This window comes from Manacus vitellinus, unplaced genomic scaffold (genome assembly GCF_001715985.3).
Source record: "Manacus vitellinus isolate BGI_N305 unplaced genomic scaffold, ASM171598v3 scaffold_7_pilon, whole genome shotgun sequence".
Taxonomy (NCBI): Eukaryota; Metazoa; Chordata; class Aves; order Passeriformes; family Pipridae; genus Manacus; species Manacus vitellinus.
The window spans coordinates 23059231-23085779 of record NW_021940813.1 but is presented as its reverse complement, the minus strand read 5'-3'; the positions used below and the strand labels follow the sequence as shown (position 1 = coordinate 23085779).

The following is a 26549-nucleotide window of genomic DNA, read 5'->3' as shown; positions in this document are numbered from 1 at the left end:
CCTGTCTTCATAGGACACATGCTCCATCCTTCTGATCATCTTTGTGGCCCTCCTCTGGACTTGTTCTAACAGATCCATGTCCTTCCTGTGCTGAGGACTTCAAAGCTGGATGCAATACTCCAGGTTGGACCTTCAACAGAGCAGAGCAGAGGAGCAGAATCACCTTCATTGACCTGTTGGTCACACTTCTTTTGATGTTTTTATGGTATTTGCTATGCCATGTTGTTATATTAGTGAGTCACACAGGATGGAAATGGAATTAAAAGTTATTAGCTAATTTTGTCTCGTGTGGCAGCATGGAGAAAGTAAAATGCATTTAGTGTTGTTCTCCAGAGAATCTACCTAACTTAATTCCAACTCAATTATTCTTTGAGTTGTGTTTTCTGCCACCAGTTGTCAAGGTAACAGCTTTGTTATACGTGGAATACAACTATTTGTTTTTCGCTTCAAAGGAAAGGCCACTCAGAACATTTTCAAATTACTTTTTAGAACATCTGGCCTGCAGTGTGCAAGACTGTGGTCTGTGTTACATGTCAGGGGCTTGTGAAGTCACCCTGTAGTAAAATGCAGCTGTGGTCAGCAAAGCTGCAGGTCACTCCTGCTGCAGTTCTTGCCTGAGTGTTGTAGTGAAACCTCAAAACAAAAGAACAGGATGCAGATGAACGCAGTTCTAAGCAAAAGGGAACAGGACAGTGGATATGTCCGTAGATTTATGCTGTCCCTTCACTGCGCCACATAAAATCAGACTCTCTTAAAATCACTTCCTTTTAAAGCAAGTTCATGCCAGATGATAAACTGCATTAAAACAGCTGAGAGGAAATATCAATAATTGATGATAAGGTAAGTAAGAGTCATTACCAAAGTCTTGGGCTTTATAAACAGAAAATTCAGCCCAGTTCATGCTTAAAAGCAAGCCAAAAATGCTAAGTAAGTGGCAATTAATAGAGCATTCAAACATTTTTATTCTTTTCTTTTGGAGAGAGAAGACATTTAGAAGAAAAATCTAGTGCATCTTTAAAAATAGTTGAACCTGAATCTAAATTCTTTGACCGCAATCTGTTAATTTTTGTACAGCATCAATGTCAAATCCTTTATCTGAGCTGGAATAACCACAGGTAAACATTGGCAAAGAAAAAGAATGGATATGTTCATCAACAAGTTGAATATAAATCAGCAGGGTGCTTTTGCAAAAGAGATGGCCAACCACACACTGGGCTGCATTAGCAAACCATTACCAATATGTTGGAGGAAGTGATTATTCCTTTTTGAGAACACTCACATGGCTACATCTCACTATGGCAGCCAATTTTAATCCCTCTCCAAGTCAAGAAAGACAGCAAATTACAGTCTGACCAGTGGAGGGCCACTAAATGATCACAGAGGGGACTAAAAGACAGGAGGTACCAGAATAGGTTCTGTATCAGGAATATTGTGGCCAGCAGGACCAAGTAAGTGATTCTTTCCCTATAGTCGGCGCTGGTGAGGCCACATCTTGAGTACTGTTTCCAGTTCTGGGCCTCTCAATTCAGGAAGGGCATCAAGGCGCTGGAGTGTGTTCAGAGAAGGGCAACAAAGCTGGTGAAGGGTCTGGAACACAAGTCCCGTGAGGAGCAGCTGAGGGAGCTGGGGTTGTTTAACCTGGAGAAGAGGAGGCTCAGGGGGACCTTATCACTCTCTACAACCCCCCAAAAGGAGGTTGTAACCAGGTAGGGGTTGGCCTCCTCTCCTGGGCAACTAGTGACAGGATGAGAGGACATAGTCTTAAGGTGTGCCAGGGGATGTTAGGTGGGACATTAGGAAGAATTTCTTCACAGAAAGGGCAATTATACACTGGAATGGGCTGCCCAGGGAGGTGGTGGAGTCACCGCCCCAGGAGGTGTGCAAGAAAAAAGGCCGTAAGTGGCACTGAGAGCCACAGTCTATTTGACATGGTGGTGTTCAGTGATAGGTTGGACTTGATCATCTCTGAGCTCTTTTCCAACCAATCTAATTGATTCTGTGATTCTGGCTGAAGGAACAGGGCTTGTTCAGTGAGGAGAAAGGAAGGCTTAAGGGTATATTTATTGCTGCATTGAGCGACCTTAAGAATTGTTACATAGAAAACAAAGCCAAAGAGGTACATATAGAGAAAGAATAATGGCAACAATCACAAGTTGCAATTTCACTACTGTATCTTTAGTTCTCATTGGTATTATCCCAAGTTCTTCAGCTCTTCTTTTTCTTTTTAGTGAATCTCCTCTAATAAGTCTGTCTGGATGTGGTCTGTGAATTCCACTCAATATGATCAAAAGGCAGTTCTTATAATCAAGCAGAGAGGACTTCTCCAACCTGAGCCCTTGGTTTCTCCTAGAGCTTTCAGGCATGTCTGAGTCCCTTCTTATTCCATACTTCAGGAAAATGTGACTGGCCATGTGTCAGTAACAATGTTCCATGATCCCTAGCTGAGTATGTGAAAAGATGATACAAAACATTTGTCTCCACAGCTTAAAATATCTGCCCGTGCTTTTGCTACCTGTCGTTTTCCTAACCTTCTCAGGAAGCTCTTGCAGGCAATTTCCTCACTTCATAACTGGATTTCTTGCCGCTGGTTATTTTAGGTTCTTCCTGAAGGATAACCACAAAGCTAAGGATCATGTGGCAATGGTCAAGGCTTGCAGTCATGGATAGGAGGGTAGTAGGTACTGCAGAGAATGTGTACATGAGGTGGGACAGCGGATCTCCCTGTGTGGTGAGAGGAGGCTGTTGAATGATGTCCATTAGCACAACTGGGTTACTCTCATCTGCTAAATAACAAAATGTCTCAAGCAAAGATGAATGAATGAATTCCTGTGATCATCATATTTTTCTGAAATAACATCACTGCACATTAATTTCAGTTTTAATTTGTTTCACTTGATTCTGGCTTTTTCTTTTTAGGGTGAATTACATCTGCACTATTTTTTAAATAAGCTACTGCTATTTTAACTCAAGCTACTTTTACTTCGGTGTTTTTAATTTTATAAGTGGTGTGCTCCAGAGCTTTCTATAAAGTAAAGTGAGTCTTAAATAATTTAAGTATCTCTTCTCTGAAATACATCCCTTTCCTGAAAGAATTTTTTTCAATTTTATGCCTGCTTGGGAAGAAAATAAAATAGAGAAAGTGTTTTATTATTCTATTCACTGTTTTACAAGTGCAGGAGAAAATGTGCAACAATAATGATCTCCGTTCCACAGCAGGCACACACTAAGAAAAATCTATAATTATGTGATTTGTCCTCTTCACATCCTTCCCAGCTTGAATGAAGCTAAAAGGAAAAAAAAAGAAAAACAGGACACATTTCTTACCAAATTTATGTGAAGGATGTTGTATTTGTTGTCGGTCTGAGGACTGCTTAGCTTCAGCTACTACTTCTCCCTCCGGGAGAAAAGGGACCTGGAGGCTTGGTATCAGCAGCCTGATACTGAAGACAGAATAGTCAATGCTGCCCTATTTCTTCTCACAAAAAGTTTATGGCTTTAGTATAGACCTAGGCACTTGCTCTGGCATGCCAGGAGTTTGTCCTTTCCCTCACTGGAGGACAGTTTAGTTCAACTCTCCAGCAGCTATCCCCCAAAGGCAGTGGCCAAAGTGCCACAGCACAACAAGCTGTGGCCAAAGGCAACAGCACAACACAGGTCTGAAAATGGCTGGTACTGGCCTGTACGGAATGGACTGAAAGTGGCATTTGCTGCTCCTCCTGTAGGAAATGAGCTGTGATGCAAAGAGGATGTAATACAATGGCAGTGACACTGTAGTCTGCAATGCACACGTTCTTTTGATAACGTCTCACTGTTATTGTAAGTTAATTTGGGAGTGTACTTACACTACCACCCCTACAGACTTTCCCAGGTGTGTTAGAGAAACTAGATGATGTACATCTTTATTTCACCTGATGCTATAAATTTCCCTGTTAAACAGAGGAGGAGAATGAGATTGAGTGTGATTATGTTGAGATGCAAATTAGTTTTTCAACAAAAGGTACTACTAAGTATTTCTTTGTAGTATGTGAAGGAAACCAGAAGAGACAGATATGACGAAATTCAGCCCAAATGTAAACAGCTGGAAACGGATTTCCCTAAAGCCTGGCATGACATCACTGAAACAGGTTCATGTTATTGGGTTGTACACCTCCAGCACTCTGGGGAATGGCAGCATAGTGACCAGTCCCTTCCAGCCTCCAGTTCTGCTCAGAGGATTCAGTCATACCCGGATATAACCAGATACAGAACTGCACCCCAGAGTGTAAGACGCTTTTTTTGTGGGTGAGTGCGATGACTTTATGCCTTGGAGTTCTCCAACTACTTGCTGACCCACTTTTTTCCCAGAGAGCACTGTAATGAACCAAATCACTTTTAATTCATTAACACACATCAAGGGCATGCCACGACAGCAAGCAATCTCATGCAGCTAATTGTATTATAATGCAGAGAAGGCAAATATAAACTCTAGCTATTGCATATGAAACACTGTTTCTTCAGATATAAGGCTATAATAATATTCTAACATGATACCGTTGCTTGATTTAGATAGGAAGCAGTGTCCTTTCTAGGATAGCTAAGCAACATATGTGAAAGGAGCATAAAGCCAAGAGAGTGCAAACTGACAAAGGAAACACCTAAAGGTGACAGAGGAGATGCCTGTCTCTGTGTTTGAGATTGAGCATACTGGCCTCTGACACAGTAACTCACCTCAGACAAGGCAACACAGTGCCTAATCTGAGCCTGGGGGACTGTGGCTGCACAGTTGCACTGCAGTTGTAAGGTGTAAGACTGCACAAGTGCCACCTGAACATTTCCTAATGATCACATCAAAGCAGGACAAAAATAAGGTTGGTTCCTGGGAAATTACTGAATCACGGAATCATCAAGGTTGGAAGGGACCTTCAAGATCATCTAGTTCAACCATCAACACAGCACCACCATAATCACCCCTAAAACCATATCCACAAGTGCCACATCCAGACACCTCTTGAACACTTCGAGAAATGATGACTATCACCTCTCTGGGCAACTTATTCTAATGCTTAACCACTCAGTGAAAATTATTTTTCTAACATTCAATCTGAACCTGCCCTGGTACAACTTAAGGCCATTTCCTCTCAAACTTTCACTTGGGACATGGCAGAAGACACCCACCATGACCTCACTATAACCTCCTGTCAGGTAGTTGTAGGGAGTGATGAGCCTCCTTCTTCTCCAGACTATGAAACCCCAGTTTTCTCAGCTGTTCCAGGACAGGTCCAATATTTGAATAAGTGGCAGTGGTTTTCTAGGGCACAACCACTGAATTTTCAGGAGCAGGAAACCTAAACAGAAGTCTGCTCCCCTCTTCTTTTAAGCAGCTCCTTGGACTTACGCCAGCCAGAGACCAAGTTACACCAGGTGTCATCCAGAGCAACTAGAGGGCAAATGCAAGTAAAAGCAGGTCACTTCAACATCAGGCAGGCTCTGTATAGCACAAAGCATGATTATAATCCAGAGCACTTACCCATGCTCGCATTGCACACCTCAGGTGTTTATACCAATGGATGTCTCCTTCCCTGTGCAATGCACGTGAGGTTCTGAAACTCACATTTGATTTAAAGTCCTCTTCAGTAACAGTAAAAAAGAAATCAGTTTATAACTTTATGCTCCAAGTGATCCAAAGCCTAATTTGCTAACAGAAGTTCAAGTAGGGTTCTGTTGATGCCAGTGGAGTTATACTGCCCCTCAATGAATGTAAGCAGAAAGATGAACAGGCCCACGGTATTTCAAAGCAGTGAGAGGGTCATATACCATCATACTTGCTGTATTATGTAGCACACTAGATCTGACCTCTAATGCCTATTAACACATATGACTGCTTATTTCCTGAAGATTTTGGAAATCAAAGATCAATTAAAAGGTTGGATTATGATGGATTTTTAGGTATAGCAAGCAACACATTTCTAACATGCAAACTGGCATATTTAAATCCCCTGGGTTGTCCTTGTGCTCATCAGCATCAAACGCCTTCCAAATCCTTACCATGTCCACAAAGCCTTTGAGCAATAGGAAACAAATTATGGTGGTATTTGAAGTGTCTGCCTTTTTCCAAGCAGATATGTCTTTTAGCATGCCTTTCATTTTCGTATCACCTCTTTGGAATCTCCAACAAGAACTATCAATAACCCTAATATATTGCTAGACATAAACCAAAAGAAAATGTTTTTCTGCTAGAAATTACATTAATGATCAAAAATGAAAGATGCCAAAATCACTATACTTACTATGTGTCGAGCTGCGAACACTCCATCAACTATTGCACAACAGAATGCTGCTACCACACCAAAGCTGATAAACACGATGGAGGCTACCAACTGAGAAGAAAAAAACAGATTGAGTAATGTTTTCAATATAATTCTTTAAGTAAAACAATTACGCTAGTTTTTCTAGCAATTTTAAGTGACGGTTCCTCCTGCTGTAATTCGCTTTAGATCAGTGTGTAAGGATGACAGTCACGCACTAGTAAAAAGGCAGAAATTCTTGATGCTGGTTTGACAGACCATCAAGTCCACTAGAAAAGCTTAAATATTTAAAGAGAAAATTAGGTCAGTTGTATGAGTTATTAAATTCAGAGATGATTTCCTCCAAATCACCTTATTTCATAAAATAGCAGTGGTTCCATAGCGAGCATGGCAAAAAGTCATGGCAAGGCACTCCCCTTGGGCATTCATCTGAATGCCATCAGATGAAGAAGAAATGCTATCACTCCTTCCTCTCTCAGATTAGAGAGTTTTGTGACTTTGAGGACTCTGCACCCTGAGTTTGGATGAGTCAGTACCTCTAGGGTATAAGGTGAACCTATACCCTAGGTGCCTATAAGGCACTCTCTGGCTATGTTTTTAATGTGAGATAATGTACATCTCCCACATCTCTGGCATTTCTCACACAAAGTCACAAGAGGAACCCTTTGAAACATTCTATGTGATAGGTTAATTTTAATTTACAACAGTATTAAATTATTGTAATGCATTTCTGTGGCTGGGTTTTGGTACTGGGGGGGGCACTACAGGGGTCTGTTAGAAGCTGCTAGAAGCTTCCCCTGTCTAGTGGAGCCAATGCCAGCTGGCTCCAGGACGGACTTCCTGCCGCTGGCCAAGGCTGAGCCAATTAGGAGTAATTGTAACACCTCTGTGATAACATATTTAAGAACAGAAAGGTATTGCGCAGAAAGAACTCCAGCCAGGGAAGAGCGGAGTGAGAACATGGGAACAACAAAGTAGACACCAAGGTCAGTGCAGAAGGAGGGACAGGAGGTGCTCCAGGTGCTGGAGTGAGGCCCCTGCAGCCCCTGGTGCAGACCATGGTGGAGCAGCTGAGCCCCTGCAGCCCATGGAGGACCATCGGGGTGCAGAGACCCACCTGCAGCCCATGGAGAAGCTCATGCTGGAGCAGGTGAATGCCTGAAGGAGGCTGTGACCCAGTGGGAGGCCCAAGATGGAGCAGGGTCCTGCCAGGGACCTGCAGCCCGTGGAGAAAAGAGCCCACACTGGAGTAGGTTTTCCCGGGTAGGACTTGTGGCCCCTGTGGGGGACTCATGCTGGTACAGCTCGTTTGTGAAGGACTGCACCCCATGGAGGAGTGACCCACGGGACAGCAGTTTGTGAAAAACTGTTGCCTGCGGGATGGAATCACACACGAGAGGTCCATCAAGGACTGTCTCCTGTGGGAGGGACCCCATGGAAGCAGGGGAAGGACTCCTCTCTCTGAGCAGCAGCAGAAACAACAACTAACCATAACCCCCATTCCCTATCCCCCTGCACTGCTGGGGGGGGAGGAGGGAGAACATGGAAGGAAGGAGGAGTGGAGGGAACATGTTTTTAAGATTATTTTACTTCTCGCTCTTCTGGTCTGATCCTGTTAGTAATAAATTTAAGTAATATCCCCACTTTAAATCTGTTTTGCCCATGAAAGTAATCAGTAAGTGACCTCTCCCAGTTCTTATCTCAGCTCATGAATCCTTAGCTGGTTTTTTTTCTCTCCTCTGTCCAGTTGCAGAAGGGAGTGAGAGAATGGCTTTAGTGGGTACCTGGCATCCAGCCATGGCCAACGCACTACAGTTATAGTTAATAACTGCAACAGATTAAAAAAATCCTTCAAAACCTGATAGAATGCCATTCTTAATTGATAGAGCACATGAAAGAGGGATTTGGTCGAGAATGTGGAACCTTTTTGTTATTTACTAGTCGTTAATTACTCCTTCATAACATGTATTCCTGAAATTCCCAGGTATAGATTACCAAAATCTCATCCATACAGTTCATATATCCCTTTTGCCTATACAAAATCCACACCTGCATTACCTAAGCACTGTTTTCACAAGTGTAAAATTTGTAAGGCACCACAAAGCCACTTGAAAAATAGACTCTTTAGCTTATGTTAGGTTAAGAACAGTACAATGTCAATAGTGGTAACAGGGGACGCAGCATTGGTGACTTCCTCAAAAAAATTATATTGGACAAGTAAGAAATTACAGCCATATAAGCCCACAGCATTGGACACGTAGGTCAAAGCAGTATTACCCACTTGGAGACAAGAGCTCTTAGTGAATTGGAAAAAAGTACAACTTAGAAGCAAAAGAATCACAACATTTTCTGATACACTATTTTGACCTCTCATTAGCTCATGTCTTATGCAGTCAGAGGTGAGTTGGCACTGCCACAGGGATTGCTGTGGAATTGGAATCCTCAGCACGGGGAGAAAAGCAGCACACAAAGTGGCTGAAGCAGATGGTACTGGCTTATCTTGGGGACCTGCTGCATTCCCCCTGAAGCCAGCTCCAGCCTGCTGAAACCCTAAGAAAGCACTGTTGGCTGTATCACCCTTCAACCTCCACTGTCCCTTGGCTCTCCACTGTGGTAGTTCATGTGTCATGAATTTGGCTGTCTAAAGACCTTGGCGTGCAATTCATGAAATCAAGAAGGCTGTGGGCTCCTATCTCTGCAGACCACTGGGCTGTGCTGCCCTGTGGCAGCTGCCTTTGCTGCAGATCCTGATCTCTTTATTTGAAAATGTAGCAGTGTTTAAAAGTTCTGATTAAGTCATGATTGTCAGATATCTCTATCCTATTTTTCAAGTCATGGCAGTCAACCAAATAATTAGTGGGCCTAGCCAGTTATCTCCAAATTGCCGGAGCCCAAGATGAATTTACTGGAAGCTAACCTCAGGGTGGCTTTTCATTTCATGCATGAGCAACTTATTGATGATCTACAGTCTCCAAATCAACGTTTTCCACCCACGGAGATAGTTTAAATCACCTAATGAGTATGCTGGCCTTTCAGTTTCACCATATAGCAATAGGAGACCACATATAAAGGTGCACAGTAAATTGCAGTATAGACAGGAGCTATGGAGTTGGCTTTGCACCCCTCAGTCGTGTTGGGGTTCATCTACCCATTCAAGGGGTTGCCTACAGTGAGCAGTCCCTTTGAAATCAAGAACATTTCCTGACTGAAGTAATACTTATTACAATGCCAAGTGGCAGAATGCAACACTGAGAGGTTCTTATGACTTAAATTGCCTTATATATGTATTCAAATTATAAAAGAACTAGTAATAGAAGAATAACACCATAAAAGTCCTTAAAATGAAATTACAGATTTATATTCTCTCTGAAGTCTCTCACTGCTTACTGAGAATGTGAGAAACACATAAACAAAGTACAAAATTAACTACTTCTAAAAATTGCAGCCAAGACAGACAAATGAAGAGCTGTTGTAAATTCAGAAGATAGTTTTCCTGAGTAGTATGTGACTGCTGGAGTTGTGAGTTCACAAGCCTAGCACTGTCTAGAAAGAAAAGAAGTGCAGGTTACTTAAACATAGAGAATGCTTGTTGACAGGTACAAGAAATAGCGCTTTAAAAGAAATAAATACTGATCTGTTGCATCATCTCATCTCCATTTTTAATAGTAGTGTGTTTTATCAGGACAACTGTTCATTATTCATAGCAATAACAGTTATTGAAGAAACAGTTTTTGTTCTTGCTGTTCTACTGCTGTGCAGCCAGGCTTCTCTACAGCTGTTGCTATCAGAAAATATTTACTCCTGGTTCTGGTACGGAATACAATAATTTGATTATTTACAAGGAGCAATAAAACCAGTTACTAAACAATGAAAGCTGTACTGTGTGGGCCTAACAATCAAAACCAAAAAACAGTTGTTTAACAGAGGTATTTTAGCAAAAGGGAGAGCAAAATAGCACGTGGAAAGAGGGACTTCTGTACGCAGTATTAACTGGAGAGCTGTTATCTATCTTCAGACACTTCATAGAAATATGAAAACACTCAAAAATGGAAAACTAGTGAAAAGCTGGACTGCTAAATTCTTGCATGCTGCCTTCTTTCAGAAAAGACATGCATTTTATTGCAGAATTCACCTGTCTTGGACAACCTCCTGTCCTTCAGCAGCCGTACAACAGCACTGCCTGCCCTGTCACCCTCCTGTCCAAACAAGACTAGTGAAGGCAACAGGGGACACACAGTGGCCATGGACACTAGTCACAGACTCTGTTCAGCTGCCAGAAACGCACCTGGCCCAGGTATTTTGCAACTAAGTCTCCTACAACAACAGACCAAATCCAACAAGTAGTTTGGTGAGGCCACCCCAGCTGCAGCCACACTCTCATGTAAACACTGCATCTCAGGCTCCGTGGCACTTCATGTGCTGAATCACACGCTGTTGGTGCCGTGTCTTCCTGTCCCTTCCTGTCCCTGCTGTGCAACATGCAGAGATGTGCCACCGTTTGCCAGCAGACACATGGAAAATTACATTGCCCCCCAGCATAAGCACGTGCTGGCTACAGGCTGGTACCTTGCTGGATGTTTACAACAGTCCTTTGAAATACTTCTGCAAGGCTAGCTAGACTCCAGGTCTCCATTCTAGCACATCCCTGGTTTCCTCATGGTTCTAATTCAGTCCTTACCTGTCCTCAGCCAAAAGGCACAGCTTCTCAGATAACAACAGTCATTTCCAGCACCAGATGCTGTGTGAAATGCCTCATTCACTCAGTTTAGACTAAGTAGATTTGAGACTTTGAAAAATGCATGGATTTTTGTTTTTGAAATCACCTCCATATGGGATGCAAGTTACATTATATCAAACAGACTCACTTTGCCCATGCTAAATGGCTACTTCTGCATTGCACAGCCTTCAATGTCTCCAAGCACTGTTTGTTCATCAAGTCTCTCTGGGATTTTTTTTCCAGGCAGAGAAATACTCAGAATTATGCTCATCAGTGTAAATTGAGAAACACTGTCATCCAATACTTTTTGCTCTAGAAAGTGAAGTCTTTGCAAAAGGCTGCGTGAATGTTATACCATAGGTTTGTAAACTCCTTTTTATCCCCACAGAGGTTCAAGCAAAAGCATTTGGAAAAGAAATTTATGGGGCAGTTTGTTGTTGGCTGCCCCTAACATTACATTTCTCAAATTAGAGTTTAATTCTGTGGGCCATGTTACTGGTTTGATTTCCCTATGTCTCCAAGATCAGAATTTAATACAGGCTTATATAAATCTGCTGCACTTTTTCAGTACTATGGGGATGATGATGGGGATGATGATGTAAGAGCAGAAGTTTACAAAAACTCTTTATCACAAATCCAATACAGAGAATGATTTTCCACCCTGGTGCAACCAGGGAGGTGGAACAACCAATCTCAACCAGGAGCTGCATCCGTTACCATGGCACCTCAGCAGGTCTGTAAATTAAAAGCCCTCAAAACTAAGACAATTAAACTCATTGCGTTGCATTTCAGATGCTGCTGTCAACTACACACTGCCTGTCTTGTGAGATGGGACTGTATATAAGTGCTTCTAATTGTGAGTTAATTTACTCTAATTTGGAAAGTCTTTCTCTTCTATGTGGCCCCTTCTCTTCACATAACAGCTACTTCTTTTCCCTGCCCTTGGGACAGAAGTTGTGCTGCTGTAATGAAAATTAAGCCTGGGCAAGGCTCCTACTATGGGGGTTTTCACAGTTGAGCTAATTAGGAAGTTTGTCACTACATTAGGTAACGTGCTTCACAATTTATGGCCTGACAAGGTATTTTTTCCCAAAGGTTGGTCCTTAAGTAATGGCACTACTGTAACTGAGGCTCCTGCTGGAGGGTTGCCACACCACAGGAGATAGAATTAAGTCATGTTTGTTATTCATTAATGCCAATTCAAATCAGCACTAGTTACAATGACACAGATTCATAATGATGGAAGACTTTCATAACTGCCCAAACTGTGCCTTCCAGTTCCTAAAGGAACTCTACAAAAAAGCTGGAGAAGGACTTTCCATAAGGGCATTTAGTAAGAGGACAAGGGGTAACAGCCTCTAACTAAAAGAGGGAAGGTTTAGGTTAGATATTAGGAAGAAATTCTTAACCGTCAGGGTGGTGAAGGACTGGAACAGGTTGCCCAGAGAAGTTGTGGATGCCCCATCCCTGGAAGTGATCAAGGCCAGGTTGGACAAGGCTTTGAGAAACCTGGTCTAGCAGAAGATGTCCATGGCAATGGGGTTGAAACAAGATGATCTTCTCTTTAAGGCCCCTCCCAACCTAAACCATTCTGTGATTCTATGATTCTGTGTTGTCAGGTGTTTAGATCAAGTCTCATGCTTAGATCAAGTGACCAAGTCAAAAAACTACAACTTTTTCACAGCATAATCACTGCTGAATCCAGTAAGTTCAGTCATATGGTGTTCAATATTATCAGGAACATAACAGATCTCTGATTAGGGTTTTTTTCTCTTTCTTTGTTGTTAATAGCACCTCAGAGTGTGAGCCTAGGCAGTTGGTCACTGTCATCTGAAATGGTGTCTTGCTCTACAGTCCTTAGTTTGGTTTCCTGCTGTCCAGCCCCTTCTCCTGCTCTGTCTCCCAAAGGGCTGCATCCCTGCATACCACCTCCTGTGCTTACCCAGAGTAAGCCAGTGCAATTCACTCAATAGGCAGAAATTAATTAAATGAGAACTGTAAGGAGAGATGAGCACTAGACCCAGTGCAAATGAGAAGGTGAGACCATGTAGCCATGACAGAAGGGAAGGAGGTAGAAGTGCTGACAACTAATAAGTTGTTTCACCTGTTCCATGTAATTTGCAGTCCTAGAGATTATCAAAGTAAAAGCTAGGTTTTAGCCATAATGAATAAATCATAAGGACTGGGGTTATTTTGTTGTTTGTGGTCGAGAAGACTTGTTTTACTGCCTATGAAGAAGTCATATACTGTTTTCCAGTATAGTGTCAGAGATAATGAGGAAAAATAGCAACATGAAAAGGCCAATTGATGTAACACAGGCAGGGAAGAGGTCCCATGAGAAACTTAAGCAACCTCACATGCATAAAAAGGTTGAATTAATTAGATAAACAAATAGAAAGATGACAGAAGCCACATGAGAGGCATAAACTATTATGCCGAAGAGAAAAAAAACAAGATCAAAATCTACTTTCAAAATCAAGGTGGCATTCTCGTTTGGAAAATTTATCTTTTTTTCTTGCCCCACATCTGGAAGGGCAAAATTGTGGAAGGCAGAATTTGCAAGACCTTTTGTTACACCTTAAGTACTCACAGTTAATTTTTATAACATGTAGGCATCGGTAATGCACATGGTTTTGTCTTTTTCACTTCCAGTGGTATTGACACTCAACTTTTGCAGATAATTCATCAATTAGGCTACACACAAGGGCAAGGGACCACAGAAGTGCCTGCGAATGGGAATTGTGCAACAGGGTGACTTAGTGGTCCCAGCTTTCACCCAGCCCAAGAGGGCTTATGCAGCATAGTCAAGTAAAACAAGAAAAGGAGCACAGATTCTGAGTCTGCTTAGTCCAGCTCCTCCAGGCACACATGGAGATCTTTAGCATAGGGACTACCTGTTTATTAGTCAGATAAACAGACTACCTGAGCTGCTGGGAACTTTACTTGTGCCATTTGCTGTGACAGCTAGTTATAGAGGTGGGGGAATTTAGCATCTGACCACGCTGAGACATGCCCAGGGTTGTGTGATGGCTGTGCTGGGTACCACGACAGGAAGTGGCTCACACAGCCATCTTTGCTTGCCATTTATCTTTAGGGCATGAAAGCCCATTGTTCAAAATAGTCCCTTTGTACCCTTGTTGTTAAGCCTCCCCAGCCATCCACCACTGAGCCTCTCTCATCCTCCTTCCCTGCTCTCTGCCTGCTGGCAGCAACTGTGCCATTCTCACAGGTGATAAGTACAGCAGCTAAAGCCTTCTGCAACTCCAGTTACCTGGAAAAGTAGCATGGAAACATTTTGCCTTATTGTTGTAGTGTCCAAATAATACCCTGTATGCTAATTCTGACAGCTCCCTAGTCTAGGTCTCTCTGTTGATTTTATCCTCTAGAAATTCTTTCTTCAGCATTAATCCTTAATTTATACCAATCCATTTGCACTACTCTTTCTGTAATTCATCTCATCTTTTCTTCTAACCTGATAAAGCATTCAAAGATAGAGTTTCTGCAAAAAATGCTATACAAAATAAAGATGAATTTTCCTATATTTTTATCTTCAGGCAATGAGAGAACAGTGGGAATTAAATCAATAGCCATTACGAAACATGAAACAAAATTACTGAAAAAGGTTACCTGATTAATACATTCTTTCTTCTCTCATAATCTAATATCAGATACAAACTCAGACCTAGAATAGCTAGGAAATATTTTCAATTTGTTTTACAAGGAAATCTTTACTAGAATGACCAATCTACTGAATAAAATAACCTATATCAAGTAGTTTCTGTGCACTTAGACTTTGAAACTGGAGTCATCATTACATTGCAATCAGAGAATTAATTTGATATATGTGTAAATGAACACATATTAAATTCAAGATAATCCATTCACTGATGAGTAAAATGCTTGTCTTGACTCAGTTAAAAATGCTACCATGGATAATGCAATATCAGGTTTCCTGGGAGTTTGGTAGAGTCTTAGAGTTATAGCCACTGGAGTCCAGGAGATATTACTGAAACAATTAAAAAAAAAAAAGACTAAACTGTACTTGCTTCATATTTTCCAAGACAAGAAACAGAAGGTAACCTTAAAAAAAGTATTTTTTTCCCCTTGGATAGGGTTCCTTTTATTATCAGTACCGATTTAAGCCCCCACAGCATCTGAGGACTGCAGTTCATATCCCACTAAGAGTACTGCAGTTACTCTTCCTCTTAGCAGCAGCACATCTCAGCTTCATTCAGCTCATTCAAACAGCACTGCTCTATTTTCTTCCTAGTATGAGTTGATACAACCACCCTAATGACTGACCATCTCTAGTTTAAGCAGGTGCAATACATATGCTCTGCTCCTCTCACATTTTCACTCCTTTTAGAGATATTTTTTTTTTATAGCTGCTCTACTTTTCTTCCTGCCCATTAAATAGGGTGCTGACTGTATGATCAAACCCCTTCCCTCTGTTTCACATTCTTACTGCTATGTAGAGGAGCACTGAGGCTTCTCAGGGCAGTTCAGTGTAGTGTGCTGTGACAGGCAACATCACTCTCTGGCCATCTTCTCCTGGTTTTGCAAGTTCTTGTCTCCCTATTCTAAAGTCACATTCAGAATCAGAGTTGTCATTCCCAAATTATTGCTTTGTTTCAAGAGCTGTCTTTCAGCAATGTACTTTTTTATTCCTTTTCATCTTTTTACATCTGTTTCTTAGCTTTTTTTTTTTGTCACACGGGTGTGTGGCCATATTCTATGGCAAACCATGTGAACTGATTCCAGATTATATTTGAGACCAAAATTATTGGTGCATTTGGTACTGTGTTCATTTGTGCAGATGTAAGTATAGGCTGAGGCATACCAAAAACAGGAGCAGCAGGCCTTCACAAATCAGATGGGTCTGTATTGGCAATTAGCTGGGCTCTGCTCAATAGAAGTACTGAGGTGTGAAGCCTCAGTATGTATTTCTGAAATGGGAATGTTGCAGTGCTTCATCCAAAGTGAAGCAGTAGTTCTTATCCAGCCTGCTAAATGGTACCAATTGTGGTGTTTTATATGTGGTGAAGCTGCTCAGAAAATTCTCTTAAGGGGTAGACTTCATCATATATAACTTCAGCTACTTAAAATATAAGTATTTGCGTCAGGTGGTTATCTGTGCTCCTATGTAGTCAGTGGAGAACCAGACACTTCCAGATACCTTCTACACCTACTGTGAAAGGGGATGAATTACCTTCTGATGGTATCTTTTTTCCCACTGGCTACAGAGGAAGCCTAGATGAGGAAGTACCTGCGTAGCAAAAATCAACATCTTGTCAATAATTCTTTCATTCCCTTGATGATCTGTGCTTTTTCTTCTGCTCTGATCTGTGCTTTTTCTTCTCCACTTCGGAACTTCCCTTCACTCATTTGCCTGGGACTTAAAAGGGAGGGAGGGGAGTAATGTGGAAGGAGAGAAGGATGCCTAGAAGAAGACAAAGTGAAGTTATACAGAAAAGAGAAAAAAAACCCATCTGGATTTCATAGCTGGAGAAATGCTAATGGTTTTGGAACCAGCCTAAGTAAGCCTTAGTCCAGTAGGTACTTCAAACTGGTAAGAATTCCCCTTTGCAAACATCAACAAAAGCACTTATCTAAAAATGGTTAAAAATTATTATACATTTAAGGACATAAAATTCACCTAAACAAAGCATTAAAAGGAAAACGAACAAAAGCGAGAGAAATTTAGATTTGCTGATCAGCAGTGCTGACATTATAGTTGCATACTTCCTTTCACGGATGCTCTTTTATTGATTAAACTGGAACAAGCCCATTTCATCACTTAAACAGAAATAGATGTTCGGAGCAGTAGAAGAACAATAAACCAAAAATACATAGCACACCATGTGTCATAAAAGTTTATGCTTCCTGGTAAAAAATAGTGAAATTTACATAGATCAGGACTGTTACAGCTCAGTGTTTTATCAGCAAGAAGTGTTTTTACACCAAAATCTGTGTTTTGATAAATCATTTTTCACTATACAGTGACTGCATTTGTTTCTCAAGACACACACACTCTTTACCAGAAATGCATTAAAATTACAAGCTTTCACGTAGTGAAGTTCTACCTGCAGAGTCTGGAAGATTGTACCTGGCCATCAGGGATGCTCAGCTATTCAATTTGAACTGTTCTTCAACAAGAGGCTCAGAAACCACCTGTTCTTTTCACAAGGCACACCCCACCTCACCCTCTCCACCATGCACACATGAGCACTTATCCCAGACTCCTTACTAAGACTTTCTATTTATCTTGTGCTCCTGCTTGCTGTAGAGAGTGACTTTGTTGTTCCAGAAGCACATTTCATGAGTCATAAAGTTTACTTTTGCTTTCAACTGTGCGACAGTAATGCTTTCATTACGTAAACAGCCAAAGAAAACAAACTGGCAGTTAAAAAGTGTCCTATTATGCACTTAATTCTGTGTGCTGTTTCCAAGCACACATCTTAAAGGAACCATATCCCAAAAGACTTGCACTTAATAAGACAGAGGACGTAAACTGAATTGGTGGCTTGAGTCTCTGATTCAAAAGAATGGGGCTAGCCTTCAAAAATCGGAGTGTCGAAAATAAACTGTGCTGGTGTATATATATTTTCATACATATATATATATATATATATCTTATGTATGCATCTCCCTTCTGTTTCTGTAGAATAAAGCTTCCAGAAGCAAACTGAAGTAACTCTTGTTGCCAAAAAAAGCTCTCTGAATAGAAATCAAAGCATCCCTTTCCAAAATGTTCCCCTTTGGATTCAATTTTCCATTTCTTTCTACCAATGATAACAGTGAAAATGTGGTAGTTTCTTGTCTGAAACTGAGCTAATGCTTTGTTGTGCCACAAGCTGAGGAATCTGGGAAGGGTACTACATGGGATTGGTACAACCAATGGACCAGCATAGGGTTGTGTGAGAGGGCAAGAACTACAGTGCTGGGCTGCAAGTGGATGTATTTGGTGGCACCTCTCTTGGTATGTCAGACAGACAGAGCCCTGATGATGGAACACAGAGATTACTACAGACCTGATTGTACTTCCCATTACAGCTTTACTAGCTCAAACACCCTGGCAGACACATCAATAAGAGTGAAAAAAGCATTTTGTGCAATAAAGACATAGTGTCAGAGACACAGTGGCATAGGCTTTTCGTCATTATGACAGGTATTTACCAGCACATGTCAGCTGTAAATAGCTACTTGTACATATATTACAGGTTATATATTATATCGTTATAATGTCATATTAAATTTCTATATTGTAATATTTACATACAAATATTTGCATGACTATCTGATGAATCTGCACTGGTAAAATCTGAAAGTATAGACCTGTTAGTTACATGATGTGAAATGCTGATCCATCAGGAACTAGACCACAGAAGATCTGAAACATCTCCCACACTTCCTTTGGTAATTCACACAGTGAGAGCACCTATTTTTGTCTTTGAGTCAAATTCTCAAACACTGGGGGGAAACTTACTCTATCTAACTTCAGGCTGCCTAACTCACTGACAGCACTGTTTTCACAGAACAGTGAGTTGATAAAACACTTCATTACTAGCAAAAGGGACAAATCTTGTTCCACCTCTCCACGTATTCCTTTCTACTCTCAGCCATACAGCCCCACCAGTTACTTTGCCATGTATGACGTGTATTAGGCTATGAACCTTTTTACTCACTTAACCAGTGGAAATTATTTCTGGCTGGGGCAAGGAAGATGAGAAGAAAGAATCAGCAAAATAGAGGACAGAGGAAAGGAGAGAAGAGAAGAAAGGAAGATCTCTCTGTATCAGTGGATATTTACATTTATTACAAATTGGAAATCCTCACATTAAATGCACAAAGTCAAAGAACCGCATTAAAAAAATCCAAAATACTTTATTCAGTCCTTTATTCATGGAATATATAACACTAATAATAGCAAAATGTCTCTCATAATATTATACTAACTAAAATAAATTAGAAACAACTTTTCAACTATTTACATTTTCTTTGTCCATAAAACTTTCTTCTTTTAATTTCACTTGTCTTCACTTTGGATGGTGCTTTCATACCCATAGACATATCACCTGTCCTCCTTCTCTTCAGCTGATATAACTGAGCCTTCAAAACACCTCCAGTTATTCATCTCACTTTTACCCCTGACTTTGCTGAATATTTTCCTGCATTACAAGGAATAACACAGATTTCTCAGACCTACCATATACAGACCACTTTCAAAATCCTTCCTGAAAAGGATTAAAAAGGGGTTTCAAAGCCGATTCCTGCAAAATAAGGCAGCTAATGCCCAAGACTGCACCACATATATAGCACTAAAGGAGACTGGACAGTCTATACATAGGCTGCTCTGCTCTAAACCCAAAACTTTTCAGAGTTATAGTATGATACATTTTGTAATCTCCTCAATATTATGGAAGAGAAATATAATTGCCTCTTCACACAGGATTTTTCTTACCACACTTTAGTTACCTAAAACTCCAGAGTCTAATCTAAATCACCCTTCCAGGTTCCCTCCAGAACCTAAGAAGAGAATGAGATGCCTGCAAAGGGCACCTCATTAGAGAGGTTTGAAGAGCTAGGCATGAGAGAGCAGGAAGATGCTCTCAAAGAATAAGCTGTTTGAACTTCACAGCTAATAAGATTCTTTCATATTTTGAAAAGAACAGACACCTAAAGAAGAGCCACTCAAGCTCATGTAAGTATCAATGTCAACCTATACTGATTATCATTATATAAATCTCCTTGTCTGTTTCTGAAATGTGCAGTTAGATCACACCACAAAACCTAGAACACATTTATGACTGAAAAGGGATTAGTAGGTCTTTTCAGTTTCAGTAATTTTAAAGCTGCTAAACAAGACAAGGATGATTGATAATTTTTTCCATTATTATCATTTCTACACCAGCATTAATTGTTTTTCCCTGAACTATGTCAAATATGAGCACACAAAAAATCAACAGTGAAAGAAAGAAATGCTGCTGACTTTGTCAGAATCTTGAGTTCATAGGAGAAATTATACCTTGGTAATTACAAAAATTGCCTTTATATTATCTGCATTTCCCATGCACAACAGTAAAGACTTTTTCCATTTATTTGCACAGGAACATCAAAGACGGTCTCAGGAAATCTACAGAATTTCAGTAGTCTTTCTTCATGTAAACAAGTTGCTTTAATTAGCTTAATATGTGATATGAAATCTATCAGTAATTAACATCTTTGACCAAAATCTGCACACAGCCAGTCTCTTCTAGAATGTTTGATTTGCATGAAAAAGTAGATGAAAAGAAATAGATTTGAACTGAGCAGATTAGGTAAACATAGCAGTATACATTTTTTTGTACATGTTAATAAACACCACCTTTACACAAAATGCCCAGTGGGCATTTTCTGAAGGACGTAACCTATTTACAAGATACATCAGTTTTGAAAAGTGAAAGAGGTTTAGCTCTTCTGAAAACTGGCTCACACATGTAACTGCTTCAAAAAAACTTTTATTCTGAAACAGGTGCAAATCTGGTGGCAGGAGATGATATTGAAACACTACCGTCGTGTATGTGTGAACACAGGGAAGGAATGCATGCATTGTCAGAGAAGTCTATCAACTGACAAAAAAAAGGAAAATTACTGCTTTGCTTCTCCAACTTCTGCTTTAGTTGCTTTTCAACACTTCATTTGAAATCTAACTCTTGTTCACAGAGATTGGGAAGCAAGCATATTAAGGCACCTAAAATTAGCATCCCTTGAGAAGCCTGAATAAACAGCTTTGCCTTTTCTATCTGTGTGCAGAGCTCCATGTTTTTACCTTCCTCATGTTTTCAAATTCTGCTTTTGTCCATCTCTCTGAAAAAGTCATGGGCCAGACTGAGCCAGTTGAGCATTAGATTTATATCTGAGTATGTGCTAGACATGTCAGCAAGAAAATTAAATATTTGTTAGCATGAAGAAAACATGAGGAAGACTAAGCAGTGGACAAATTTGGGTCTCAGACCTGCTGCAGACAACTGCCTCCAAGTTGTGCCTAAGTACCAAGGTTTGTGCTAACTCAAATCTCATGAGGGGGAGGTGCGGGTTGGATAGCAGGAAAAAGTTCTTCACCCATATGGTGGTTGTGCACTAGAACAGGTTCCCCAGGGAAGTGGCCACAGCATCAAGCTTGTCTCAGTTCAAGAAGTGTTTGGACAATGCTCTCAGGTACATGATGTGACTCTTGGGGCATCCTATGCAGGGCCAGGAGTTGGACTCGATGATCCTGATGGGTGCCTTCCAACTCAGCATATTCTATGACCCCTCCCCATCCTCTCTGTGTCCTTTATGGTCCTGTACCTCCTCCCACTCCCTCCCTGCCTGCGCTGCTCTCTGCCATAGCTGTGCTGCTGTCAGTGTGGCTCCCACAGCCCTAATGAGGGCTCTTGCAGGCAGCACTGTGCTATTGCAAACATTCAAAACCCTAACAGCTATTATGGTGCCCTTGCATCTCCCAATCACTCTGGTAGGCACCACAGCTTCAGTATGCTCATTTTCAGCCTTGCAAACAGTACAGCTTGGTGAGGCTGGCATTGGAAAGACTTGTGAGTGAAACTGTGAGCCAGTGCTTGGTTTATCCATTGGGTTAGGTAAAACTACATACATGGTGTCATATCAACATTGCACATTTAGAGAGTGCTTCATTTCTAGGTGCTAGCTCATGCCACCTCCACATATTTTCCGAGCAGAAACCTGTTACAGCACTCCCTCAGCACAAATTTCTGCTCTCAGCTCAACTCTGCTGCCATGAACTCCCCCCACACCCAGCCTTCCCCACCTCTGTATGTAATTTCAGCATCTCATTTCCTGATTGGAAATATTTTGTACTGTAATGTGAGGAGAAGGAAAGCAAGCAAATGAGCAAGGACACTTCATGTCTTACAATCAAATCCATTTGATTTGAGCAGTATCATATTTCCACCCATCCAGCTGCAGTAAGTGTGCCTTTGTAATGAAACAACATACAGCTTTATATGCTGCTCTTCAATCCATAACCTGCTTTGCAGGTTACAAGAGAGGTGAAAAGAGACTGCAACACATTATTCTTCAATGCCTTCTGTTTGCCACTTAGAAACATCCCAAGTCAGTGCAAATCTTCAGTCAAAGCTGGTGCCAGGCTTTGCATAGCAGAGCCAAGCACAAATGCTAAGAGCTGAAGTGAAATCATACTAGTCAATGAGGCAGAGCCTGCTTCTGCAAGCAGCAGTTCCTTTAAATTAAGTGTTATACCTTGGTCAGCACATTGAACTCCCACTGTGGGCCCTGGGATGCCAAGAATGAGGTCAAAGAGGTGCAATATTATTAATGACATGTTTTAAGAACAAACCATTTTCCATTCTACCTAATTGTGTTTTCATTCTTTCTCAAACTCCCTGCTCATCAGTTACTTAGTGCTGAGGTTTTGCTGTACTAGTTTCGTTAATCATTATATATTTTATATTGCATTTAGCATTTCATCAACCATGAAAGAACTTGGACTTACAGAGGACAGCTCACAAGGAAATAGAATTTCAAGACAAAAAGAGAAACAGATTTAAGTAGAAATGTCAATTTAAAATAGGGGAGGGAGTTTCCCAGTTCAATTGAACCTGCATTCATTTTCAATTTAAACAACAAATAAAAAATTAAGTATTGAGTCATTACAAGACCCAGACAATTGTCAGAGCTATATTGAGTTAAACTCAAATTATACTGCAGCAACTGCTCAAAGGAAGTCTAGTTAAAATACAAGCAACTGAGTAAACAATTTCTTTTCCTTCTCACTCCCTTTTGTCCTGTTGCACTGTATAAAATTTTTTGTTACAGGAATATGACATTTATGCTACCCTTCTGTGCTTATATAAGGCTTTACAATCTTACTGACGGCTGCAAATTTGTTAAAGCTGCCCTAAACTCTTTCAATCAAATATACTCCGTTATGTCCCAGAGAATAATTACCACTCTCTGTTGTAGTACGACGTAAATCCTTTCAATCTGATTTCTGCAATATTTGAAACAAACAGCTCAGCCTCAGCAAAGACAATGTTAAAAGACCCACAGTGGACAGTGCTCAAGGCAGGAAGCATAATTAAACTTTCTAGTTATTCTCTCAGTCTGTTCCCCAGAAATCCAATCTTTCAACAGCCAAATCATAACTATGTGTTATTAGCAGGAAGAAGTTTTCCTTATTCCATGCTGGGATATGCAAACAGGCACTAATACCAAACATGCAGGACACTTATTTTTCCACAGTCCCTGTGTAAATGACACAACATGCTGAGAAATACATGGTTTAACCACCTTATAGCTTCTTCAGACATTTAACTTTCTGCTAAGGGCAGAAGCAATAGAAAAACTATGAGGCAGATTAGAAGAAAATGGAAAAATATAACAACCTTAAAACATTATGCCCGTTAGTATTGTAGCATGAGTGCTGTGGAAGATAAAGCTAATTTCATCTGCCCACCACTCAGTCTGCAACTTAGAACCTGCTGTTCATCCTAGTCTCTAATGTAGAAATCAGGGGCAATAGTTTTTTAAAAACTGACCTGCTGCAGATTTTTGTCTTGTAGGTCATGCTCCATTTGGATTCTCTACTGTTTAATAAGTGGTGAGCTAAAATTGCAACCTTTACCACCATGGGGGAACTAAGTCATAATTCTCTTCTCTACCCCTCTGTGAATTTTCATAAAACTTGAGGGAACTGCACACCCTTGAAGTCTCTTCCATCCTCTTGAATTTGCCTGAAATTGGTCAACATGCTAAAAAAATGGAATAGGGAACAGGGAAAGACACAGACAAACATTACGGTTTTATAAATCTTATTCCTTTGGGAAACCCAGCCAGAAACAAAAGTTAAAAGCAAAGGAATACTTGCAAAGACGCCACTGACACTTAAAGACAATGCAAAAAAAGAGTGATATTATGAAAGAAATTTGCCTACAAATAGTGAGAACATGACTGCATTTTATGAAGAACAAAACAGGAAATGACAACAGATTACTTGTAAGTAAAATAGTTACTTGGTAATAAAATGCAAAGTAAATCCATCAGTTCCTCCTCTGACCTTAACACCATTCTTGATTTATACCAGTGAAACCTCTGCATTATGAAATTAATCATATTTCATGATGCTTGTATATAATCAATCTTCTGTAAAGTGCACATTGGACATGCTGTTATTCAACCCAGACTTCAATTTTTAGCAAAGAACAAGGAAAGTGTTAAGAATTTCTTCATCCTTCTTCAGATCCCTTCCTTTACCTTCTAGAGACTTTCTATGACTTCCTCATATATATAAAAGCAAAGCATTTGGAAAGCCAAGCTAAATCTACAAACAAATCACACAGTATCTCAGATCCTATCTGATGTAGCCCTAGAATCTTGACAGCAAGAGCTCTGGGTTTTTTTCTTCTGTTTAACACATATAGTTTCAGGAAAGTGTTCCTGACTTAAACTCCTTGTGCAGGATGAGATCAGCTCTTAGGGTAGTGCTGATCATGTAGGTTGTTGATGCTCAAATTGGTATTTTGCTCTCTACTCACCCTTTTCCCAGCTACACGGTCCTGGCCAAGCTCTGGCCTTATCTAATCCTGTCCTTGGTCAATTCAACTCACTAAACTAGCAGGAAAGTAAATTCAGTAAAACATAGCAAGTTGCTTTTGTCTTGCCTAGTACAAATGAAGTCACTGGCCAGTTCATATTTCTCATTCTCTAAAACTTCTCAGAAGTGGTGAAACAAATGACTAATATTTTGAGGTAGATGCATCAGTTTTAAGTCAGCTGAAAATCCCTGTTTTTCATGTTTAATACATTATGATACAAAAAAAAATAAAAGAAGAATGAAAAGGGCTGTTACTTACTATTTGTCTTCTGTTTTCTACCAGGTAGATGCCAACAATCCCTAGGAAAGATCCAAAGCCAAGCTAAGGCAAAGAAAAAAACCAAAAGAAATGCATGATGTCAGCTTATTTGGTCAATATACCAACACATACAGAGATATCTGAGCTGATGCATCACAGAGATGGGCTAACTGGGATGGATCAGGGGAAAAGGTGGAAGTTACTGCTGGACATAAATAATACAATGTAATGGGCAATGGCTAGAACTGCAGCTCTTTGGTATTTCAGTGCAAAATTTGTCACATGCTAAACAGAAGCCCATGCAGACACATTTCTGTAACCTGACAAGTGTTACCATTGTCACATGTGGTTTTACACACTGTGAAACAAAAATTACGTGAAGTAGGAGAAAAGAATACTTACATTTAGTCCACACATCATTATTTTGGAAAATTGCAAAGTTTTAGGCAACTGCAAACAGTTTTTCACAAAAAAATTTATGTGCTCCTGCCATGCAAATGACGCAAGTTCAAACCCTTAGAATTAGGTTTGTTTGACTGAACACTATCACAGATCCCAGAAAAACTCCTTGCTAAAATGCTAAAAGGACCAGTACAGTCAGCTGTGTCACCAACAGCCACAGGAGAGAGAGTAGGAAGGGCCACTGGAGTAAGGTGGTCCTAATGTTCCTACCAGTGTTGCTTTAACACTGGCATGGCAGGAAAAGCCCCCTCCTTATGATGGGTCAATGAAGGTTTGGAGCAGTAGAAATGACTTGTTTTCATGGCTAACATGAAGTAAAGCAGCAACAGGTGATATCAGCTTTTCATCAGGACTCCCACTGGGCTCATGTTGACTAGGAAAAATGAGGTCTCCTTGGTGCTAGACACCTGTGACATAGCTGGTCACAGACTCAGAAGAAGCCATAGCAGGACTGCCAGTGTCAACAGGCTCTTTCCATAGGGCTCCCTCCTTGCCTTGCCTGGTTGCACATTGTCCTGTGGTCAGCTCAGACTCAATTCCCCATCACTTCTATGCTCTTTGCTCTCCTCTTCACTAGGGCTGACATTCCTCCCTGCCCAGACAAAGCCTCAAGTCACACCCTTGGGTTCCACCCAACCCACTCCATGGGGCAAGATATTTCTGCTCAGGAACCTAAGCCCCTTTAAACCCCTCTCTGGAATGAGGTCTCTTAGTTGAGCTCAGAGCCTCTCCTCCAAGAACAAATTAAGTTTTTAAGGACTATATGTCCCAGCCAAGGGTTTGAGCCATGTCCGTAAATTCCTTGCTGGTATGCACAACTACTCACAGCAGAAAGCAAATCCCCTGCAAGCACTTTACTTGCTCAGTATCAGAGGAATCCATCACTTACTCTCAAGAAAGCAAATGCCGGGAAAGGAGATTTACTCTTGAGTGCTTTGGGAAGATTTACGTGAAAGGGAGGCACAAGGACTAAGAGTAGAGACTTTGAAAGAGTGAGCAAGTGTGCCCACACTGACAGCAGAATGGTAGAGAGACTTGGAACCGTGAGCAAGGACACACTGTTCAGGAGACAGCAACTTCGTAAATTGAGATAACTACATCAAAATGACACCTGGTTCCAAGCCCCATTTTTCATTCCAAAAGGAACAATTCATAAGGCCCCATTTATTGCCAATGAAAGAGACACAAAACGGAGTAATATTATCCATATGAAGA

The 26549-nt window shown here is 40.8% G+C and overlaps 1 protein-coding gene across 1 annotated transcript in view; it reads right to left on the bottom strand.

Annotated features, from left to right (window-relative positions):
* Nucleotides 1-26549, bottom strand: part of TMEM255B (transmembrane protein 255B) — a 68174-nt gene that overhangs the window by 31183 nt on the left and 10442 nt on the right. Inside the window, exons 3-4 of the mRNA XM_029964768.1 lie at nucleotides 24873-24935; nucleotides 6267-6356 (exon numbers count right to left, since the gene is read on the bottom strand). Of these exons, the coding sequence (XP_029820628.1) occupies nucleotides 6267-6356; nucleotides 24873-24935 (153 nt within the window). The remainder of the gene's footprint in view (nucleotides 1-6266; nucleotides 6357-24872; nucleotides 24936-26549) is intronic.